The sequence below is a fragment of the Mangifera indica genome, chromosome 4, assembly GCF_011075055.1.
Source record: "Mangifera indica cultivar Alphonso chromosome 4, CATAS_Mindica_2.1, whole genome shotgun sequence".
Taxonomy (NCBI): domain Eukaryota; kingdom Viridiplantae; phylum Streptophyta; class Magnoliopsida; order Sapindales; family Anacardiaceae; genus Mangifera; species Mangifera indica.
In genome coordinates, this window is record NC_058140.1 from 689,007 (window position 1) to 711,220 (window position 22,214).

The following is a 22,214-nucleotide window of genomic DNA, read 5'->3' on the forward strand; positions in this document are numbered from 1 at the left end:
TGGATATCTTTGTCACTGGTGGGGAAACATTACCTCCCGATCGTATGGTGGATCAATCCCAAAAAGCATGGGTTGTTCCAACTGTACAAAAATCTTGCTGTGATAAAAAAAGCCCATTAACCAAATTGTGTCGGTGTTCAAACTAATTGAAAATCTAGTTTGGTTACTTGGTAGGATTTTCGTAATCTATTTCTTTTTAATTCGGTTACCAGTTTGGCAGTTAACCGAATCGGAACTAGTTTGAAGAAAAACGAAGTTTCAAGGTTGGAATGCTTGTTCTCTTTTCTAGATCAATAAAATTATGTACATTTAAAATAACAAAAAACTATGTGTATTCACTTTGGGTATATAAATATTTACATATTTATATGTGTCATCATGTGATTGGATGATTTTGAATTAAGAGTAAAACAATAACCAATGATATGATGACACATATGAGTGTGTATATATTTGTATACCCAAAGTGGGTACACATAGTATTGCTCTTAAAATAAATACTAAATTGGGTATCAACAATAATATAGTATTATATGATTGAATAATTTTGAATTAAATTAACATAGTATTACTCTTTCCAGAGTGCTTACTTAACAAAGAACTATACCTTTTTGTTGGTCATTCAAACAAAAAGTGAAGAAAATGTAAACTCTAAAATTAGAACAATCTTTTATCTGGAAATTCAATTTAAAAGCAATTAACTAAAAATTCGGTTCGATTATTTGATAAATTCAATTGGATTCAAAACAGATTAGTCATTTAACGAGTTTATCTTAGTTTAATGTTTTCTCCGAACTAAAAAACCAATTTGATTTAAGAGTACTCATATCAATTCAGTTAACCAGTTTTGAACATCTCTATAAAAATGGGGCCACAATCTTATCACGATACCATGAGGGTTTATGTTCTTAGGGTAACAACACCCTTCACCTGGACCATTGAATCATTATCTAGTGACAAGAATCACAAAGCAGAATCCTACTTTTCTGTTAACATTGTCCTTCAAATCAACCGCTAAATGTTTGGTGGCAATGCTTTTCCAGATATTATTCTATGCTATGACAGTTTGAATATTCCATCAGTTGTCATGTCTCGACCCTATGACCTTTCTTACCAAGTTCCATCATAAATAGCAACTGATTTAGTGATGCTAGGAAGAGGTGTAACCAGGCCAAACTGAGTGGTGTTTTGCTCGAACTTGGGTTACTAAAATTTAGAAAAAGTTTGAACTCGTTGAGCTAAAAAGTTATGTGCTTGAGCTCAATCGTAAAATATATATAATTGACTTGAATTCATTTTAAAAATTACATGTGAATTTATAAATTTAAAATATTACATTTAAACGTTATAACTTATATATTTAACAAAAAGTTTGAACTTATTGAGCTAAAAAGTTATTGGCTTAAGCTCAAGTTTAAAACAAACATGATTAATGCTTGTTCGTAAATTAAATGCGCCATTTAATATAATAGTAAATTACACAGTCCATTTAAAAATTACATTTGAATTCGTAAATTACATTTAAACTTTATAACTTATATATTTAACAATTATCTTTTCATATCAAAAGTCAAATGGTAAGAGTGTGTACAAATTAGTTTGGCATAGTTCAGAGTTTTTTTAAACCAAACTGAAGAAAAAAAAAAAGTTTCTACACTAAATCAAACTAATTTAAATTCAAACCAAACTAAAAAAATACAGTTTAAATTTATTAAAATCATTCATTTTTACCATTATATATATTATTTAATAAAATTAATTAAACTATAATATTTTATAACATAATATAAATATATCAAATAAATATGAAATATATTTAATATACATGTAAAGAAAATAATAAAATAAATATTAAAAAACAAGTTATACATTTAATTATTTATTAAAAAATTTTGTTAAATATAGTTATATATATTTAAAAAAATACGATTAACTGTTTTATTCAATTTAAAAATCGTTCAAACTGTAATCTAAATTGAAAACTGTTTTTTTTTTTTTAAATTTATCAACTCAACCAAACCTATTTTACAAAACAAACTATAATTTTTAAGCGGTCTAGTCTAGTGTTACAATTTAAACTGAATTATGCATACCTTTATCAAATGATAAAATTTTAGGAGTTTAAATGTAATATTTAAAACTTTTAAAAATTTATTAATATTTTACTTGAATAAAGCCACAATCTCGTAAACTCATTAAGCCAACTAACAAATATGAGCTCAGTTGAAAATTTAAACTCAAGCCTAGGGCTGGATTCGAGCCGAGCCGAGCCGAGCTCGGCTCGCAGCCAGCTCGGGCTCGGCTCGGCTTTTTGAGGGCCGGCTCGAGTTCGGCTCAAGCTCGACTCGAGCTGAATTCGGCTCGGCTCGTTTTTTATATCAAAACGACACCGTTTTGTATATATATAAAAATCAAAACGACGCCATTTTGTATAAAAAAATTTTTAAAAAAATATACCGAGCCAACCCGAGCCAGCTCGGGCTCGGCTCGAGCTCGATCGAGCCGAGCTGAGCCCAGCTCGTTTCGGGCTCGAACCGAGCCGAGCCGAGCTCGAGCCCGAGCTGGCTCGGCTCGAATCCAGCCCTACTCAAGCCACTCCTGACTTGGCTCACTTACATCCCTCATACAATGTATTATGTCGTTGTGCCTAAATTTTATAAAAATAATATATCATCCAGTGACAATTGAATATAAATACATACATAAATATTATGTTATCATATAATTAAATAATTTAAAATTAAAAATAATAAATATCTAATTTTATGATATAATATTATTTTTCTTTAATCTCGATCATGATATACAATAACAATGTATATTAATTTGTATTTTAATGAGGATATATTATTATATAAATGGATGATTTTATTTTTATTTAAAATTATTTAATCTCATAATAATATATTGATAACTGTATATAATTTTATTATTTTCTTTTTTTTTTTTTTTAATTTTGATCATATGAAAAGTTTCAGGAAGCCGTAATTTAATAGTTCAAAAAAAAAAAAAACAAAACTAAGTTGAAGCCCCTGGATTTTTGAAAGGTTTCCAGAAATCGAAAAACAGAATTGAAAAGTTTGATAGGAATCGAAAAGCAGAACTAGATTATTGATTGAACGCAATCCTTTTTTCTCTTGTTCAAAAAATTAAAAATGATAGAGAATCAAGAAATAGTTATACAAGAGATATGAAGTTACGAACCATTTGATTCGGATCTAAATACTCCACGAAATCATATGCAACTGTTGATGAGATCTTCATTCCAATTTTAGAGAGAGAAATCAAGTGAAAAGAGCCGTAAAGTTCCTCCAACCAGGTTGTCGTTCCGGAATATTCGAAAAAGAGATTATTTGATAAGCAGCCAAATGGCAGCGTCTCGGACTCTGTGCATCCAAAGAAACGACAGCGTATAGAGTTTCGAAGGGCTGAGTGAGCTCATGAAGTGCACCGTATAACGGAAAGTAACCAAATAAGGGAAGGGTTATATTATTATTATTATTTATATAATAATTAAGTAATATATTATTATTTATACATATAATTTTGTTGACCAAATAATAAAAAATGAAAAATGAAAAATGGAGAATTAAAATAAAGGAGGAGTTTGACAAGTACTGCCTTAAAAAGTTCAAGGTGATGGCAGCTCAGCGCAAAGCAAAATTTGACCCGTTTGTTGGGCAATATCTATTTTACAAAATGGTAGTATTTAAAATTTTGAAGGTCTAAATGATCCCTTTCAATATATTATTATTTACATATAACAATATGTATGATTATGACTGAATATCTGTTTCTAAATCTGATTGTTTATAGTATGGACCTAATAAAGTTATCATGTCAAATCGTAACACACTATTTTAAATTTAAGGTAATTTGATAATATATAGTGTCTAATTCAAATAAAAATTAGTTCAATCTCGATTTAAATCTAAAATAAATTATTTAAATTAGTGAATTATAATACTAAATATAGAGAAAAATCACGAAAAAGAACAAGATTTACCCAAAAATATAGAGAAAAAAAAAAAAACATCGGGGGAACTATCTTTAATCACAAAAAGATCCAATTATAGGGTAGGGTTACAGATAATATAAATATTGTTTGATGCGACAACTAAAGAGAACTGGTAAAATAGGTTTCTCAACAGGGCCAAAGAATGGGACCATAGAATCTTTCTTGATATGTAGTTTCATATGAATAATGTGGCTTGGTCCCATGACAGGCAAAATACATCAAAACTTGGTATGATATGTATTGCCGGATAGGGTAAGTTTTTAGGTAGCAGATACACCAACATTATCTCAGCTGGATATGATTGAATTCAAACCGAACCAAGCCAATTGGAGCTCAATTGCTAACTTGACTCAATCAAACTTGAAACAAATGATCCCTGTGCAAGGTCATGAACCCATGAACAATTGGAGCTTGAGTCTGAAAGTGTTTAGCTTACTAAACTCATGAATCCAAATGAGCTTGATTTGAAACGGCCAAAATGAGTGACTAATATCATTTTGACCAATACGAATTAAAATAAAATTATTTTAATACAAGCCAATCCGAACTCAAGCTTGCTTCAAGGGAGCTCGCCGAGCCAAACTTAAGCTAGCCCAATCTCGGGCTCAACTCAACTCAAATTCAACTATACTTATGGTCCAGTTCATTGAAGCACTAACTCATGAGTTTCAACAAAAGCAAGCTCATGTGACATTCCAAGAAATCAAAATAAAATAAAATAAATCAGATAATGGGTTGTTATTTTCAAGCCCCTTGATTGAAGATCTCCCATTCAGGATAGACATCCATTGCACTTGGTCCTCCCAACCCCCCTGTGAATTTCATGTTACAACATTTCTTACCCCTGTCATGTACCTGTTTCATTGACACCAAAGAACACAATATCTTGCAATATCTCATCCCATATGGATGTGTGAACTGGAAAAATGCAGGTTCCTGAGGATCTTAATCTGGGCAAATTCAAAAGGTAGAATCAACTTAGAACAAAACAGAGACCACATAGAAGCCTAAAACAAGAAGTTTTCTGGTCAGAACTGATATCAAAGTGGAAAAGAGGCTGATGCATGGCTAAACTGGAGATGTAGGCTCCAGAGAATTCAAAACAATAGCATTCACCAAGCAAGCAATAATGATCACATGGAAGCCTGAAACGAAGACGTTTTTAGGTCAGAAAAGTGAGTTCTATACAATCAAAGACAACGTAGAACACTTAACTCAAAAACTCTCCTAGCTACTTAAAAAATGATTATTCAGTGAATGATATATGAACTGCACAAGCAACATGATATTTGAGTTTTGAGCTTTTACAGAGTATAATTTCAGACCATTATCCTTTCCTATGAGATATGAAATACAAGAAAGAGTAAACAAATCCACAGTTCCTTATTATCTAATCACAAATACATCACAAACCAATACCAGTAATAATAAGAACACTAAACAAGAAAACTTAAATAGTATATAAACCAAACCCTTCCTTCAAAATTGTTTCTTCTTTCTTGAAAGACTTTATAGTGGCTGTGAAGTTCTGATCTGTTGTTGCTTGATGTTCTCAGCGGAAACCTGAGAAGAAGTGTCAGGCAACACAACAGCAGCAGCACCTGCCATGGTTTGGTACTGAGCAGTCATTGTGGGAGCCATAGGCTGAGTATAGTATATCTGTGCATGAGCAGGATCGGCAAATTCATAACCGTAATTAGCAGTTGCAGCAGCAGAAGTAGGAGCGGCAACAGATTGAGACGGATGATGAATCTGGGCGTAACCAACATATGGCTGTTGATGCTGACTGGTAGGTACTGGCACCAATTGGGGAGCACCTGTAGCTGCTGTTCTGTATACACCTGCACCACCAATTTCAGGTTTCCCAATATGAGCATTTCTCATGGGATTATAACCTGAAGGAGGAGCAACCATTGCAGGACCAGCGGGAGTTTGAGGCCGGCTAGAAGGAATACTAGTGGGTGCTTCACTGATAGCATTAGGTTGTTGCACAGACATATTATAAGCCACTTGTGGCTGTCTAGCAGGAACATAATACACCGGATACTGCTGATCAACCTGATGGTGTTGATGAGGATGATGTTGCTGTTGATGCTGTTGCGTTGGATACACAGGATAATAATGTGAAATGGGCACAGCTGGATGTTGCTGAATATAGTGTGCACCAGGATGAATAAATTGTTGCTGCTGCTGTTGTTGTAGCTGGTGTTGCTGCTGCTGTTGTTGTTGCTGATGCTGTTGTTGTAGCTGGTGTTGTAGTTGCTGTTGTTGTTGCAGTTGTTGCTGCTGTTGTTCAAGTTGAGCTTGCTGCAATACATACCCAGAAGCAGAATCCTGAACTTGCTGTAAATGAACTCGAGTATTTGTATTTGGATCTGCGAGATTAATCTTTGCATCAACAGGATTAACAGGAACCCTATTAGGGCCAGATTGCATTTGCATGACAGGATCTTGATAAATCACAGGCTTTTGACGAGATATAGCATTTGTAAGACTACTGTCACTAAAACATTTTAACAAACACAGAGAATATAATTAACTTTCAACTCATTTCTCCACGAATTAAATTGATAAGGTTTCAAAAAGTATATAATCTAACCTTGAAACTGAATCTGGGGAAGGCAAATCGAAACTAGCACCGCCGCTGCCACCTCCTCCGCCACCTGTCTTCTGAGGCTGAGGCTGTGATTGTGGCTGAGCTGTTGGTTTTCTATACGCAACAGTCACACCATGATCCGATCTCTCATCATCAGAGATGACCTTATTCATATAATCGCCGGAAACCACCACCCCACTCATTCCAACCGTGGTCTGAGGCGGAGGTGGCGGAGGAGAAGACAACACAACAAACCCTTCTTCCACCTGCTTTGCAACTGCAGCACTACCAATATTCAACTGCCCAAATTGCTCTTCAATACCCACCATTTGTTTCTGATCTTGAACCGCCTTAGCACTGTTAACATTAACATTCTCCTCGACGTGAACTCTTATCGGCGGCAAATTCGCCAACAAAGGCGATGAAGAACTAGACCCAAACGACGATGTCGTTTCCATCATCGGAGAATCCGGCACCGAGTGCACATCTTGGAACTTCTTCCCCACCACGCCGCCGCCCGCGCCTCCAGTGGCCGCCGTGACAATCTCATCATCAAGACCTAGTAAACAGTTCACCGAAGCGGAGTCCGAAAACCCACGATTTAAAGGCCCACCCGCCGCATTCAGCGCGTTCAGAAACCACTCATCGGACTTGGTCGAACCCTCCAGAATCGATTGCGATTGAGAGGACTCGAGCTTGTTATTCTGAAACAAAAACAAACGCAACCTACAAGTCTTCTGATAATTCGACAACGTACGCTCATACTCCTCTATCATATTCTCCAGGTCTTCATCCGTCGTAACAGAGATCAACGAATCCAAGTCCTCAGACGGCAGCTGGTACTTCAAACTAAACGGCCGGCCGTTAAGTAACGACTGAGACAGACGCGACGTTAAAGACGTGAGCGTGACGTTACGATCGGCAACAATGATACGCGTTTCGCCACCAACATAACAAAGAGTCTTATCATGAGGACGGGGTACGATATGGCCACCGTAGCTGCACATGAGCCGAAGTTTCGTGGCGGCGTTGGCGGCGGTGGTAGAGTTGTTAAGGGGTGGATCATCCCAGGAATCGGTGTGCCGGGAGCGAGGAGAGGAATCAACTGAGTCGGCATAGGCTTGCGAGTTGGAGGTAGGGGTAGGGGTGGGGGTGGTGGTGGTGATGATGGCGGCAGTGACGGCGGCGACGGTGGCGGAGATAGGTGGTGGGTCCATGGGGAAATGGGGTTTTGGTGTTAAACGGAGGTAAAAAAGGGGGAGAAAATGGGAATTTATAAGATTGTTCTTATAGGCACTCCACGCCTGGTGGTCTGGTCTAGTCTACTCCAGCTGTCCATTTTTTATAAATAAACTTTTTAATTTGAAAATTAAAAAATTTATATATTTAGATGACAAATGTAAATTTTGAAATTATATTTAAAATTTTTGGCAGGGTTGGGTTTGGCTAATCTGTACACAGGTGTATGAAAATTTGCTAATATTTATAAGAATTTCTAAATAAAAAAGATTTTTAGTTATAATTTTGATACTATTAATATAAATAATAAGGAATTTAGTTATAAATTTTGATACTATTAATAATATAAGTCTTAAAATTTAGAGGCAGATAATCATGTTGATTATTTCATAATTTAAAAATACAAGTGTATAAGTATCTGTATTTTTAAATTCTATAATTATTTTTTTAATTTTCTTGATTTATTACGTGGAAATTGAAGAGGTGAGAACAACAGTGACCAAGTTGAAACAAAACTGTGTACGGTCAGATGGATTGACAGCTAGTTTACTCATTGGTTACAGTTGGACCATGGGAGTCTCACGTGTTTGGGAAGCCTTTTGGGTTGGTGCGGTAAGAATCATTGTTATTTGGTACGATCTCTGATCATTTGGAGACTTAGATTTGATGCAGACAATCAGACGCCACCACGGTCGAGAACTTCATCGCCCATGTACTCATCGTAGTTGCGTGCTGATTCTCTACCGATCCAGTGAGTCTTGTATCTTTCATTTGATATCGTAACATATAAACGACTCAAGTAAAGATTACAAAGTGGCCAAAGGATTATTTTCCACACAAAGTTGTAAAGTAATAAATATATATTCGTGATAAATAAAAAATTTAAATATTTATTAAAATTTAAATTTATTAAGATATATTTATAATTTTTTTATTAAGATTAAGAGATAAAATTATTATTTTAATAGTAAGATTAAAATAATTAAAATTTTATCTTATTTTTTTAATTTGAAAAATTAATATTTTTCTTTGATTAAATTTTAAAAAATTCACTTTTCTCTTCTAGGATACCAAACCTAAAATACGGTCATGTTCTTCGATGAATGACAAAGCAACAACAGAAGAACAAGATAGAGTTGTCTAGGTGATGACCTATAGAAGACGTTTCGTCGTCACTAGACAACGCTTCATTATCCAACAATGCATTGCACCGGTTGTCAATGGTTGGATAGAGGAATGAAAAAAAAAAACTTAGGGGGTGTTTGGTTCCCGTATTTAAATATTACCTTGGTAATTTATCTTTTATTCTCTTATTTGGTTTGTCAGCACTAAAATATTACAGTAATCTTCTATTACCAATGCTGATGTGACAGGTAATATAGGTGGTAATCTGATTACTATATTCATCTTAGGTATTTAAAGATTATCAAGGTAATCTTGATTTTATTATAATTATATTATTATTTATTAATTTTTTGAAACAAAAATAAATTTATTTTTAATTAATATGACAAATAATATAAAAATTATTTAAAAATAATTATATTCAAGGGTATTTAAGTAAAATAATTTACTAGTAATCTTTTATTACCTTTAACCAAACACAATAATTATTTATATTTATCAAATTTTATCAAACATAATAATCATTTATACCTAGTAATCTTCTAAGTAATTTATCTTCAATGTAATATTTCTATTTTGGTAATAAATTATTATCCAAACCAAACGCCCCCTTAAGGATTTAGGGAGAAAAATCACTTTTCAATGTTTAGATATGAGGGTAAAATATTAATTTTTAAATTTTAAGAAAAAATGAGATAAAATTATATATTTTTTTAATATTATTGTAAATAACAATTTTACCTTTATAAGTTTAAGGATGATTGGGTGTTTAGATTTTTCATCTATTATAAGTATATTTTTTAGATTGAGCTAAAACTTAAGTGAAAAATAATTTTTTGCGATTACAAAGTTAGGTATCACCATTGACACTCCATATTGGAGCTCTAAAACCCATGCGGATTGGTGTGTGCTAACTTTCTACTAATATGTGTGAATACTGTAGACAACACAAAAAGGGGTTGAATTGAGATCGTGTTTTCGCGAATAGGATGGGAGATGGTGGGCCCCTTTGAGCCGATGAATGGCGCGCCTATTCGTCAACACATGTTATACTAATGCCAATATAACCAAATCTAATATTTTGCACTTAAAATCGTAATTGTTATGAATGAATATTACAATGTCAAACGCCACCATGTTTTGGAGTTTCATACAATTAAAATTAAGAGATATAATGGTGGCTTTGATATCAAATAATAAAAACTTCGAAAAACTAAGAATTCATATTTTTCAATGTAACATACAACTCTTATTCATTACATTGAAAAATAGTATAAAAATAGTTTAATAAATATATTTTTTAATAAATTGTATAAAAATATTTTTAATATATATAAAAATATAATTAAAAATAAAATAATACAAAATCAGGTAAAATTATTTTTTATATTTATCACATGAAAGGCTAAGATGCATAGACTATATACGTTTCATTTAATTTTGACGTTTAAAAAAGTTTTTATCTACCCGTTTAAAATAATATAATAATTTGTTAATTTTTATATGAAAATTATTTAAAAAATATAAAATGTGATAGATATACTTGTAATTTTAGAAGTTGAATCAATATTATAAGAATGTTCAAAGGAATATAACAAATTCTTTTTGGAAGGATAGATGGATAAGAATCTAATCTTCAATGCTTCCCACTTCTTATATTTTACTTTTGTCAACAATTTTGAGAATTTATATGGTAAATTAATAATATTTTCAAATTAATTGGAATAAATTATAATTAATTTTTATTACTAAAAATACCAAATCCCATATTATAATTTCTTTTTGGCAAGACACGCACTAAAAAAAAAATGTGGGAGGGTTATATTAGAGAAGTTTATAGTCAAGGTATAATAAATTAATATTTTTAAAATCAGATTGATGATCGAATCGGTTATTTTATTAATTTACAAGTCAATTGGTTTAACTAAATAATTAACCGATTCAATTTATTATTAAATTATTATATTTTTTTAATAGTATTAAAAATTTATCATATTTTGTAAATATAAATCATAATAAACATATAAAATATAATTTCAAACATGTTGATTTCAAATATGTGTTACGTTAACCTAATTTCGTTGGTTTTAACTAGTTTTTTCGATTAAATAGATTTACCCAATTTGATAAAATTTTAAATAAGTCAATATATATATCTATAATTGGATTGTAAAACCGGATTAGATTGTACATTGATTTACGATTTAATTGATTGAATTAACTATTCTAATCTGGTTTTTAAAACATTATAGTAAATAGCTAATTATTTGAACAATAACTAAACACATCACTCGTAAATTATACGCACAATAATTCAAAATACAGATAAAAACTCTTATATTCAAAAGTAGTGAAAAAAATGGATGCAATTTCATTGTTTCCAGAATCTCTTCATATTATCATTTTAATATAGAATTTAATAACATATAATTTCTTATATATGGAATTTCCTTTTTCACTTTTTCTTTATGAACAATTAAGCCACTTTTATCATTACAATGATATATTATTATCAAAATAAAAATGAATTGATTATTAAATTATGACAATATTAGGATTAATATATAAATAAAATTGAAGCCACTTTACAAAACGCGTTTTTGGCCCTCAAATTAAATAAATGCTTTTTCCAAAAGTTCCACACAAGCCAAACGCAGTCTTAGCCGCAACTTCGGCCATCACTCGCCCGTGGGTTACGTAATCCTTCTTCACTTTTTCGAATTAAAAAAATAACAGCCGAAACTCACGCGCTGAGCAGAAGAAAACGATAGCGGACCCCACATCACGCTCATTACAAGCTCGTTTTCATTGGCTATTTGGGAAGGCGCATTGGACGCGTGTTAGGAAGAGAGTGGGATTGTGACAGGAGGCGTCCATATTGATGCAACGCTGTAAAGTAACAACGCTTCGCCAACTGCCAAACCAAAATTTTCAGTTGAAGAAATTATAATAAAATACTAATATTACAATAAATATTTGAATAAATAAATAACTAAAAAAGGAGAATCAGGTGCTTCCGGGTGTACAAGATTCTCATGCATGTGCAATTCCCTGACGATTTTAACCATTGAAAATGTCAATATTCTTCGTAAAAAAAAAAAAAATATATATATATATATATATATATATATTTTTTTCTCTTATTTTGATAAATATAGAAATTGCAAAATCCCATATCAATCAAATCATTTCCCAAAATTAACTCTATCTCCATCCAATTTTCTTTTATTTAAATTTAAGGCCAAAAGATTTATTCCCACCCAAAGTTTATTATAAATTCAAACTTATATTTTATTAAATTTTAAAAATTTACCTATTTATTAAATTTTGTTATTACTGTTAAAAATAAAATTATTATTTATAAATTTTATTTAAATTTATATATTAGGATCACCTTTAAGTTTTAAAATTTTTATTTTTCCTTCTAACTTCATATTTTTCAAGTTTAAAAATTAACCTCCCCCCCCCCCCCCCCCCAAACTTTAGGGTTGCAAACTCTTAATTTTTTTCTAATGTACAACCGCCCCTAGCTTTCTTGAAAATTTTAGTTTCACCCCTTCTCTCTCCCTCTCTTAGTTTTCAATTTTCCTTTCTAGCGACTGTTGTTGTCTTTGATCGTCAGCTCTCTCCCTCTCGATCAATTTTCTTTTCCTCTTTGACTATCAAGGGAAGGCATGAAGGAGAGAGTCCATGGTCAAAGATGACAAACGATCGCTAAAGAGGATAATTGGAAATTGAGGGGAAGAGAGAGGGTGAAACTAAAATTTTCTAAAAAACTGGAAGGGCTACGCATATGAAAAAAATGAGAGTTTGTAACTCTAAACTTGAGAGAAAAAAGTCAGTTTTTAAATTTGAAAAATATAAGGATATAAAAAAAATAAAATTTTCAAAACTTAAGAGTAATCATAATATATGAGTTTAAATAAATTTTCTAAATAATAATTTTACCTCTTATAGTAATAGTAAAATTGAACAAACGAAAGGGTATTTAGGTTTTCGAAAATAAAAGGGCGTGAGTTTGGGTTTACACTAAACCTTGAATAGGAATAAGTCTTTTGGCCTTAAATTAATTTAAAATTTGGATTTGTCAATTTCGTTGTATGGCCAAAACTCTTAATACCCATTACATTTGAATGATTTAGGATTGAATTGAATAAATAGTATCAAACAGTCGTTCAATTGTTAGGTTAAATCGATTCAATCATCATACTAACATTATGTTGATATCACATAGCCGACCAATCAATTTGCAAACAAACCATTTGATCTAGTCAACATCCGATCCTAGTCTAAAGACTTACTATTAACCTATGTCCAAATCAAACAAATTATAATAGTAAAAGCATAAATTATATTTGTGTTCTCCTTTTAATTGGAATGCATAATTTATAAAGAACAGTCCAAAATCAATTGATTTTTAATTGTCATTACATTGGAATAAAATTTAAAGATGACATTTACAACCCAAAAGAGAGTTTATAATCTTGCACCTTTTGGGTTGTCAATGTCACATGCCAAATTTATTCCATTGTAATGACAAAATATATTAATTATAGTAAATATAAATTTTATGAATCCATACCAATGTTTTAATTACCAGACTCCAAACTTGATTCAATTGAAGGTTCAGTTCAAGTACATTTTTTTTATCCAATCAGGTGAATCTAACTGTTAGACCAAAAAATAATATTGTTTAAATAAATAAATGTTTATAAGAGTGATATACTTATAAATAATACTAATTTGATATAAATTATAATATATTATGATATGATTAAATGTTATTTAATTTTTAATTCAAAATTTTACAAATTATATAATTATACATTATCTTAATTATGATATCACCTATGAAATCTGCCAAAGAGAAATCATTTTAACTTGGAGGTTTCTAAGATTTGGTAGTTTGTTTGAACAATAGAAAGCAATCATGCAAGATTTTCCACTTATAAATAAGTTAACATTTTGGGGCATTATTGAGAAGTTCAGTCAAAATTGATATGATTCTGAGGAGCCTTTTTTACAGGGTAAATTGAGGTTTTAGGGTGAATATGAGAGGCCTAAATTTGGCTATGATAATTGAACTTTTTCCACCTTACAATTGCTACTGTTATAGCCTTTTATGAAGGTAAAAAAAAAAGCCCTTCAAGCAAGTGGGATTTTTATGGATTGTGATATATTTTGATGTAATGATACCAAACCATGTTAGCCATTCTTAATTTTTGAGTAATTATCTTTGCAAATTAACTTTCCAGAAATGATCAATTATCTTTTTATTGAAAGCCTTGAATACATGTTGATTATGTGGGTTAGCGTTATTTTGTTGTGGCAAAAATTGATCATATATGAGTTCAAAACTTACAATTTAAGAAAACAAATTTCTCTCTAAAGTTCACGGCTTGAGTAAATTTATGCAAAACTTTAGTTTGAGCTTCACATAAGAGCTACTCACTAGAGCTCGATTTGAGAAATTATAGTTAAATATCGTAACTTATATATTTATCAATTACCTATATATTCATAATTTACTATTGGGTTATATGGGTAAATTTTAAAAGATAAGAGAGTCAAATTGATTTTCTCATGCTAAGATATAAAAACTTAAGGGTAAATGAATATGTTGGGGTGCAAGTATAAAATTTCAAACATTTAAGGATTTATTGATATAATATTTTATATAAGTTGTTAACTTGTACATTTGTCAGGTTGTGAAATAATCAAGCTAGTGGCACCTCACAAAATGACTTGATTGGTTTACAACACTAATCATGGTATAAGGGTAATATCACTTTTATTTTGTATCATCTACATAGAGATAAGGTTGATCATATATTCTACCAAAATTCATAAAATATAAGCGGAATTTTGACCTTATCCAAAAATTATATATAAAAAAGGATCATTTGCATTATGGTTTTGATAATTTGATCATTTATTTTATATACACATATTTATTGTATATATCATATATGTGTATGTTTGACATAAGATATATGCATAAAATCATACGCTTGCAAGTTATGTCGGGCGCATAGCAAGCCATTCCAAAGACTCACAACATGGTAAAGCTTGAGGCATAGCCTAGAGGCTCTGATCATGTCTCTGTAAACATTTATCAGGTCAACATGTCATATATATATATATTAAATTTTTTCAAACCATGTCGGGTTGGTTTGCAAGTTGAACCCTAAGGCCCCCAACATGGCCTACGCAATCCATCGATTGTGCCCCTATGAGTCGGGTCATGCCACGAGCCAATTGACATCCAGATAAGTCTATTATAGTATAATCAAATTATGAATATTAATAAGAATTGATAGTTTATATACTAATAATAATATGTTATTATATAATTATATGATTTTGAAGTTGATAAAAAAATAATATTAAATTACATGTAACATATTATCATGAAAAGTATATTAACGTTTAAAGTGGGAGAAGATTATTATGCCACTCTATCTCTAGGCGTTTGAGGTTGACCAGTATGGAAATTGATTGGACAATGTGGCTATTAAAATGATAATTATGGGTTTGGTTGGGGCAAATAACAAAATTGTTGACCTAATTTCTTATAGTAAAGTCTATTTTGAACTTATTATTTTATCTTATCATATTCATAAATTAATTCATCTTGTATATGTGTCACCATAAATTTAATACTAATTTATGTTTGTATAAAATAAGGCATCATTGAGCAATGTTATATTATTTTTTAAACTACCAATCAAATTGGTTGGCAATATTTGGATAATATTATTAATTCAATACTTATTTTTCAGTTAATTACCAAATATAATAAATAGCAGCTTTCAAATCGAGTTTAAGTATGCTATTGATTAGTTTAGTGAGTTTGCAAGTGTATGATTAAGTTAAAATAAAATATTTATAAACTTTTTATAGTTTAAATTATTGCACTTTGACCCATAAATATTGTTCACCAACTTTGCATGTGGGGATAATTAATAAATATAAGTTATGGGGTTATATATATATATATATATATATATGCTAATAAAAATTAAAGTTACTTATAGAGGGTGTTTGGTTTGGGTAATGTTTTATTACAAAAATAGAGAAATTACCTTGAAGATAAATTATTTAGAAAATTATTTGGTATAAATGATTACTTTGTTTAATAAAATTTGGTAGATATAAATAATTATCAAGTTTGGTTAAAAGTAATAAAAGAATACTAATAAATTATTTTACTTAAATGTTCTTAAATATAATTACTTTAAAATATTTTTTATATTATTTGTTATATTAATTAAAAATAAATTTATTTTTGTCTCAAAAAATTAATAAATAATAATATAATTATAATAAAATCAAGATTACCTTCGTAATCTTTTAATACCTAAAGTAAAGGTGGTAATTAAATTATCATTTATATTATCTGTCACGTCAGTATTGATAATAGAATATTACCGTAATATTTTATTACTAACAAACCAAACAAAGTAATAAAATATAGATTACCAAGGTAATCTCTAAATCCTGAAATCAAACGGCTCCATATTATTTTGTTTATAAGTAATAAAAAATTCTGATAATCTTTTATTATCAATGGTGATATAGCAAGTTATTTAAGAGATAATTTTATTATCACTTTTACCTTAAGTATTAAATATCTACCAATGAACTAACTATTATTAAAATTGTTTGTTAGAGGCGAGGGTAAAATAATTATTTATCAATAATTTTAAAAAATATAAAATTCATTATATTTTTCGCCGTATATTTTAAAAGCTAACAAATTCATTCCTATTTAAATTTTCTAATTTTGAAAAGTAACATTCACCCTTTCCCTAGACCTAGGGTTTATTTTTTTTCCCCTCTTGGGCCATCAGCAACAATACTTTTAACCCAAGAAACTTTGACCAACAAGTCTTCATCTCTCTAACACGTTTTCTCATCAACGAAGACTCGTCAATTCCAGACGAATCAACTAAAACAAGTTTTCGTCAATTCTTTTGGAATCAACAAAAACACATCTTCGTTGACGAGAAAACGTGTCAGAAAGATGAAGATGCATTGGTTGGAGTTTCATGGGTAGAAAACATTGTCATCTGTGATCGGAGAGGGGAAGAAATCCCGTGCTTGTGTATTTGTCTTTATATTAAAACTTGGATGAGAAATAGTCCTTTAACTTTAATTATATTTATCAAATATAATAATTATTTATCTTAAATTATCTATTTTTCACATAATATTTCAAAACCAAATGCGCGTGCACACACACAATAGCCTAATAAAAATTTAATTATGATAAAATGGCTGAAGAAATTAATAAATGAAAGAGATTCAAAGCGGTTTTCAACGTTCCGAATTTTGCAAGTTGCATTTGGTATTTGAGCGTGCAAGCAAGAAAGTACTCGGAGAAAAAAAGAAATTAATAAAGCACTAATGCCTAGTCAGCTCCAACTCTTCATTCTTTTTAATATTTGCAAGCTTTCATCAGTCATTGCTTTATGATGACAAGGACAATTTGGCTCTGATCAAGACAGTTAGGGTTGGGAGGGAGTGAGAGACGTTGGAAGAGAGAAAAAAAAGCTAAGAGAGAAAGAATACAATCGAAAACAATGACATCCGCTAAAAGTGATAATAGATCAATTTTACAAAAAAAAAATGATATTTCTTAGATTTTAAGTAAATAAAATTTATTAAAATTTTAAATTTATTAAAAAAATATGATAAATTTTTAATTTTTTTTAATATTTATAGTTAAATAATATTGTTATTCTTAATTCTAATAAAATAATAGATATTTAAGTTTTTAAAAATTAATAAGTATAAAATTGGTTTTCAACTAAATCCAATTTTTTTAATATTTGTAATTTTTTTTTTTTTTTGTGCTGAGAGGAATTAAAATTTTTAGATGCTCTTCAAATTGGTCCTTGAGATAAACTAGAATAAGTTCCAATTTTGCTTCTGATATCAGTTCACAAATTCCAATGTAAGTATTGAATAAGTAATTTTAAATTGAGGCAAAATTAATATTGTTTTTTTAACCTATTTTATTTAAATTTTACGTCAGATACATTTTGGAGACTATTTAGATTTAGGGTTTGATTAGCTCCGACTTACTTGAGTTTGGATCAAACAAAGTAAATTTGAGGAAAAAATTAGACTTATTTTAATAAAATAATTTAAATTTGAACAAATCTGAATATTCAAGTTTAAGTGTTTTAATAAAATTATTTTTTAACAAAATCTGAGTCTTAACTCATCAATTTCGAATTGATCTCAAACCAACTCTTTTAGATTTGAGTTGATCTTAAGTTAAAATTTGTTTTAAGCTCACTTTGAATCGAATCTAATTCTATTTAGAGTGTGTTAATAACTAAAAAAATGTTGTCAATTGAATCTAAATATCATGTTGGTTAATAACACAAAAAATTAATCGGTATTATAATGTTAAAAATAATTAATTAAAATTATTTTTGAATGAATCGATTTCAAAAGTTTGAACTGATTCGAATATTCAAATCCAATCCGAATTAAATTGAATCTAAAAAAAATATTTTTAGATTAATTCCCCTTATTTAAAGTGTCTTGATAATTGAAAAAAGTTGTCAATTGAATCGGAATATCACGTAAAATAACCGATATTATAATATTACGAAAAAATTATTAAAATTAACTTATAAGTAATACTATAAACAATGACTTTGCTTTGAATGCAACTAACCTTGATGATAATAACAACTTGGATTTACTTTATTTAATTTTATTCTTGTCATTGAAGTAATTATAAATCTTCCAATGGTGGACCATGAGGACCACTTAGATTTTATTTTTAACCTATAGTTTCGTTATAGGACAAACAAAATATTCTGATGACACTTTATTTTATTTTGACTTATTTGAACTTGCCGAGCCTAACATCCCCCAAACTGTTTGACCTTGTGCTCGAGTTTGAAAGGGTCAAATTAACAATTAAATTAGAATTAAATCACTAAAATTAATCCTGAAAAGTGCATTAGATGAATTTGGTTTGAGTTATCAATGTTATCATGATATAAACTTTTATTTCTCTAACTAATCGGGTCAATTATTATTACTATCGAGCCAAAATGTAAACTTAAAAATGAATAATTATGATTGAGAGATTAGTTAATGTCATCTAATTTATAAAATGATTTAGTATTGAAAGTGATTTAAAGAAATTTTAGTACAAATTTGTCTCACTAATTAAGGCCAAAATTTCATAATTAGAGGTGTAAATGTTGAAGATTAGTGATGAATTTCCATAATTAGTGATTAATATTATTTGCTTCAATTTTATTTCAAAGATGTATGGGCTAAAATGGGCCTTCAGGTTTGGTATATGAAAGCCCAACTGGGCTCTATGCTTTCTTCATATTCCAATGGCTAAGCTGATAAATATCATGGGAAATCATTGCCCATTTTCAGATGCGTCAACAGGCAGGCCAAGCATCAGACATCACCCATCGAGCCACAGAGTGTTTGGTGCCAATACCCACCAAAAAAGGGGCCGAAACACAACCCACAACCCTCTGGGCTCTGCTTCTACCGCCTGTTTGGCAAGTTGACCCGTGTGTTTTGCAAGTCCGTCTATAATATTTAATTTTCATATTTTTTTAGTTTTTTAATTTGTACGGATCATGTTGGGATGCCCAACCGGCCTTTTCTATTGGCTCTGACACGACCCAACCTAAAACATAAAATTATTTTCAATTATATAATAATAAATCATTATTAATATTCAATTTAACACTTAATTGAATCATTAAACTAGTCTAAGTTTAGAAAGATCAACAACAATTTTACAAAATTATGATTTGATTTATATATTATGGAGACTTAGAAAAATAAAATTAGAAACACTTTTCATTACCACTTCAATTAGTCAAATAAATTTAAATCCGCTATGGGTATTTTCATTGTTAATAGCTCAATGGTAAAACTATCACCATGGATACATAATACAATTTGGTTCGAGTTGCTTTATCTTCAATAACCATTTAAATCATGCTAACATCATTATGATAGTTGGACGGACTAGACTGAGGCAACAATTGAATTACATCTCATTATGATTGACTTGCTAACATCATCATGATAATCGGACTAGTCTGAATCAGCGATTGAACTGCAATTTATTATGATTCACCTACTAATATTATCATGATGGCCAGATTAGTCTAAGTCAGTGATTAAACTACATCTCATTAAGATTCGCTTAAATTAACCCTAAATCAATCCAAATTCAATGGGATTTTAGCCATTACATGGAATAAAACAGTTGTGGGAAGCCCTTCAAGGTCAACAATTGATACAATGGGATTTGAAATGAAATTTGGCCTGCCTTGGGTGGAACCTTTCTTATTTAAGTTTGATTAGCTTTTTAATTTATTAATTACTGAATATTAAATTTATTAATCCAAGGTCAACTAGGACTTATTATATCAACCCCAAGGAATAAAGCCAGGTGGGTTTAACCAGTTTATGACTTAATCTTGAGATGATCCCCCACTAGATAAGCTTTACTATTATTGATCTTAATCATGCAGTAAATCACATGGTCCCACCCATTGTTTGGGCAAATCAAGTTGTCACTCATTTAATTAAAAAATTACAAAGTTTCATTCGAAATACAATTACATTTACAAAAAAAAAAATATCTGATATAGTGTTAAATCACTAAATTATATGTAATTATTTTACTTTATTGTTTTATATCTTAAGACCTTGTTGATAATCTTGCCAAATCCGATGATTGAAGTCACTCCAAATGAGTGTAATCTTTTTATATTTAACTAGATCATATCTTTCTAATGCCACCCATCAACGTCTCGTGCCAAAATCATACTCAAGATGTGATCTTGTCAAATAACATCCTGTTTGTTGTTATTTCACTCGTATTACACATTTTTAAGTGCGATTGCATTAAAACCATATCAAACAAGTTCGATCCAACATAATTACATCTGAAATTGATTCATAAGTGAATTTTTTAATTTGGGAACAAAATGATGTTTATAACATTTCATCATTAGTTTCTTTTTTTTTTTTTAGGGATCATAGTTGGATTTTGGGTGATCTTTTGTTGTTTTTTAATTTAAAGGGTGAGATTGTGATGTCTCCAAACTTCGGGTGAACACTGCAGTTTTACTCTTAGATCAATTATTGAACCCGGGTCATAAACTACATAATTGAAGTAATTGAAATCCTAATCCTGCCAATTGGTTCTGGCCCGCCAATTCTTTCGTTGAAAAGACATGAATGGGGTAATCCCTTTACCCAATTGGCGTATTTTTTCAATTTAAAGCATTTCTTTTTCTTCAAATTGAATCATTTTCTTCCTTCAAATCTTTCTCTATCGGGAAAATGATTCCATTCAAGAAGCAAATTAAATTTTACAAGTTACATATATTTTAAGTATGAATGTTCTGATTTTCGTAAATAGAAATTAAGTTTATAATAAATCATCGATAATTTTTGCTACTTCTAAAATACTTGTTTTAACTTCGGCCACTTGAATTTTTGATATATATATATTTTTTATAAATGATTGGCATTTTTTTATGAAAATTCTAATTAATCTTTCTTCCATTGTTTACTTTTAATTCACATTTTGAAGTAATTCACTTGATTATAATCAAAGAAAATTATATAATTTTTACTAGGTAACTGACTTTTTGTGTAATTATCTTTATTTCTAATTCACGTATGTCATATAATTTGAGGTAGACACGATCTGAATTGATTTAAATTTGAATTATTATTTGGGTCAATCTAAATTAAATTTTGAGTAAAGTTTTAGTTTATTAATCTCGAGATTGATGTCTTATTATTGTTAGCACATGAAAACTTGCTTTGTCATGGATTTTTTTTTTTAAATCTTTTTTTTTTTTTACTTTGGTGTTATTGTTCACTATTTGAGTGAGTCAAATTTAATCACAAACTTATTATTATCTATTCAAATTAAATTTGAATTAACTATCATATAAATTCGATTCGATTTAAATCTGTCTTTATGTGCCGTCACCCTTTCTTTTTCCCAAAGAGATTGAACCCTTGAAGAGTAACAGGAAAAAAGATAGTTCCAAGACCAAGCAAAGGACAAAGACCCAAAGGCAATTCATTCCAATCACCCAAAAAGTAGATATGTAATTTAGTGTAAAGGTAATTGATAATGCATTTTAAAGGTCAAAAAATCTATGATTAAATTGATTAATTGCATAATTAATGATGTTAATTAGATTT

General features: G+C 29.9%; 1 protein-coding gene across 1 annotated transcript; it reads right to left on the minus strand.

Moving 5' to 3' along the window:
• Positions 1 to 5,250: 5,250 nt before the first annotated feature.
• Positions 5,251 to 7,918, minus strand: LOC123214029 (RNA polymerase II degradation factor 1-like). Its single transcript, XM_044633713.1, has 2 exons — positions 6,618 to 7,918; positions 5,251 to 6,521 (listed from the first exon to the last, which is right to left on the minus strand). The coding sequence occupies exons 1-2, from the start codon at positions 7,829 to 7,831 to the stop codon at positions 5,528 to 5,530; spliced, it is 2,208 nt and encodes a 735-aa protein (XP_044489648.1). The 5' UTR covers positions 7,832 to 7,918; the 3' UTR covers positions 5,251 to 5,527.
• Positions 7,919 to 22,214: the final 14,296 nt, after the last annotated feature.

Coding starts and splice junctions, on each gene's coding strand:
- LOC123214029 (XM_044633713.1), bottom strand. CDS start 7,831: ATGGACCCACCACCTATCTCCGCCACCGTCGCCGCCGTCACTGCCGCC. Junction 6,522..6,617: donor TCCCCAGATTCAGTTTCAAG/GTTAGATTATAT, acceptor AAAATGTTTTAG/TGACAGTAGTCTTACAAATG.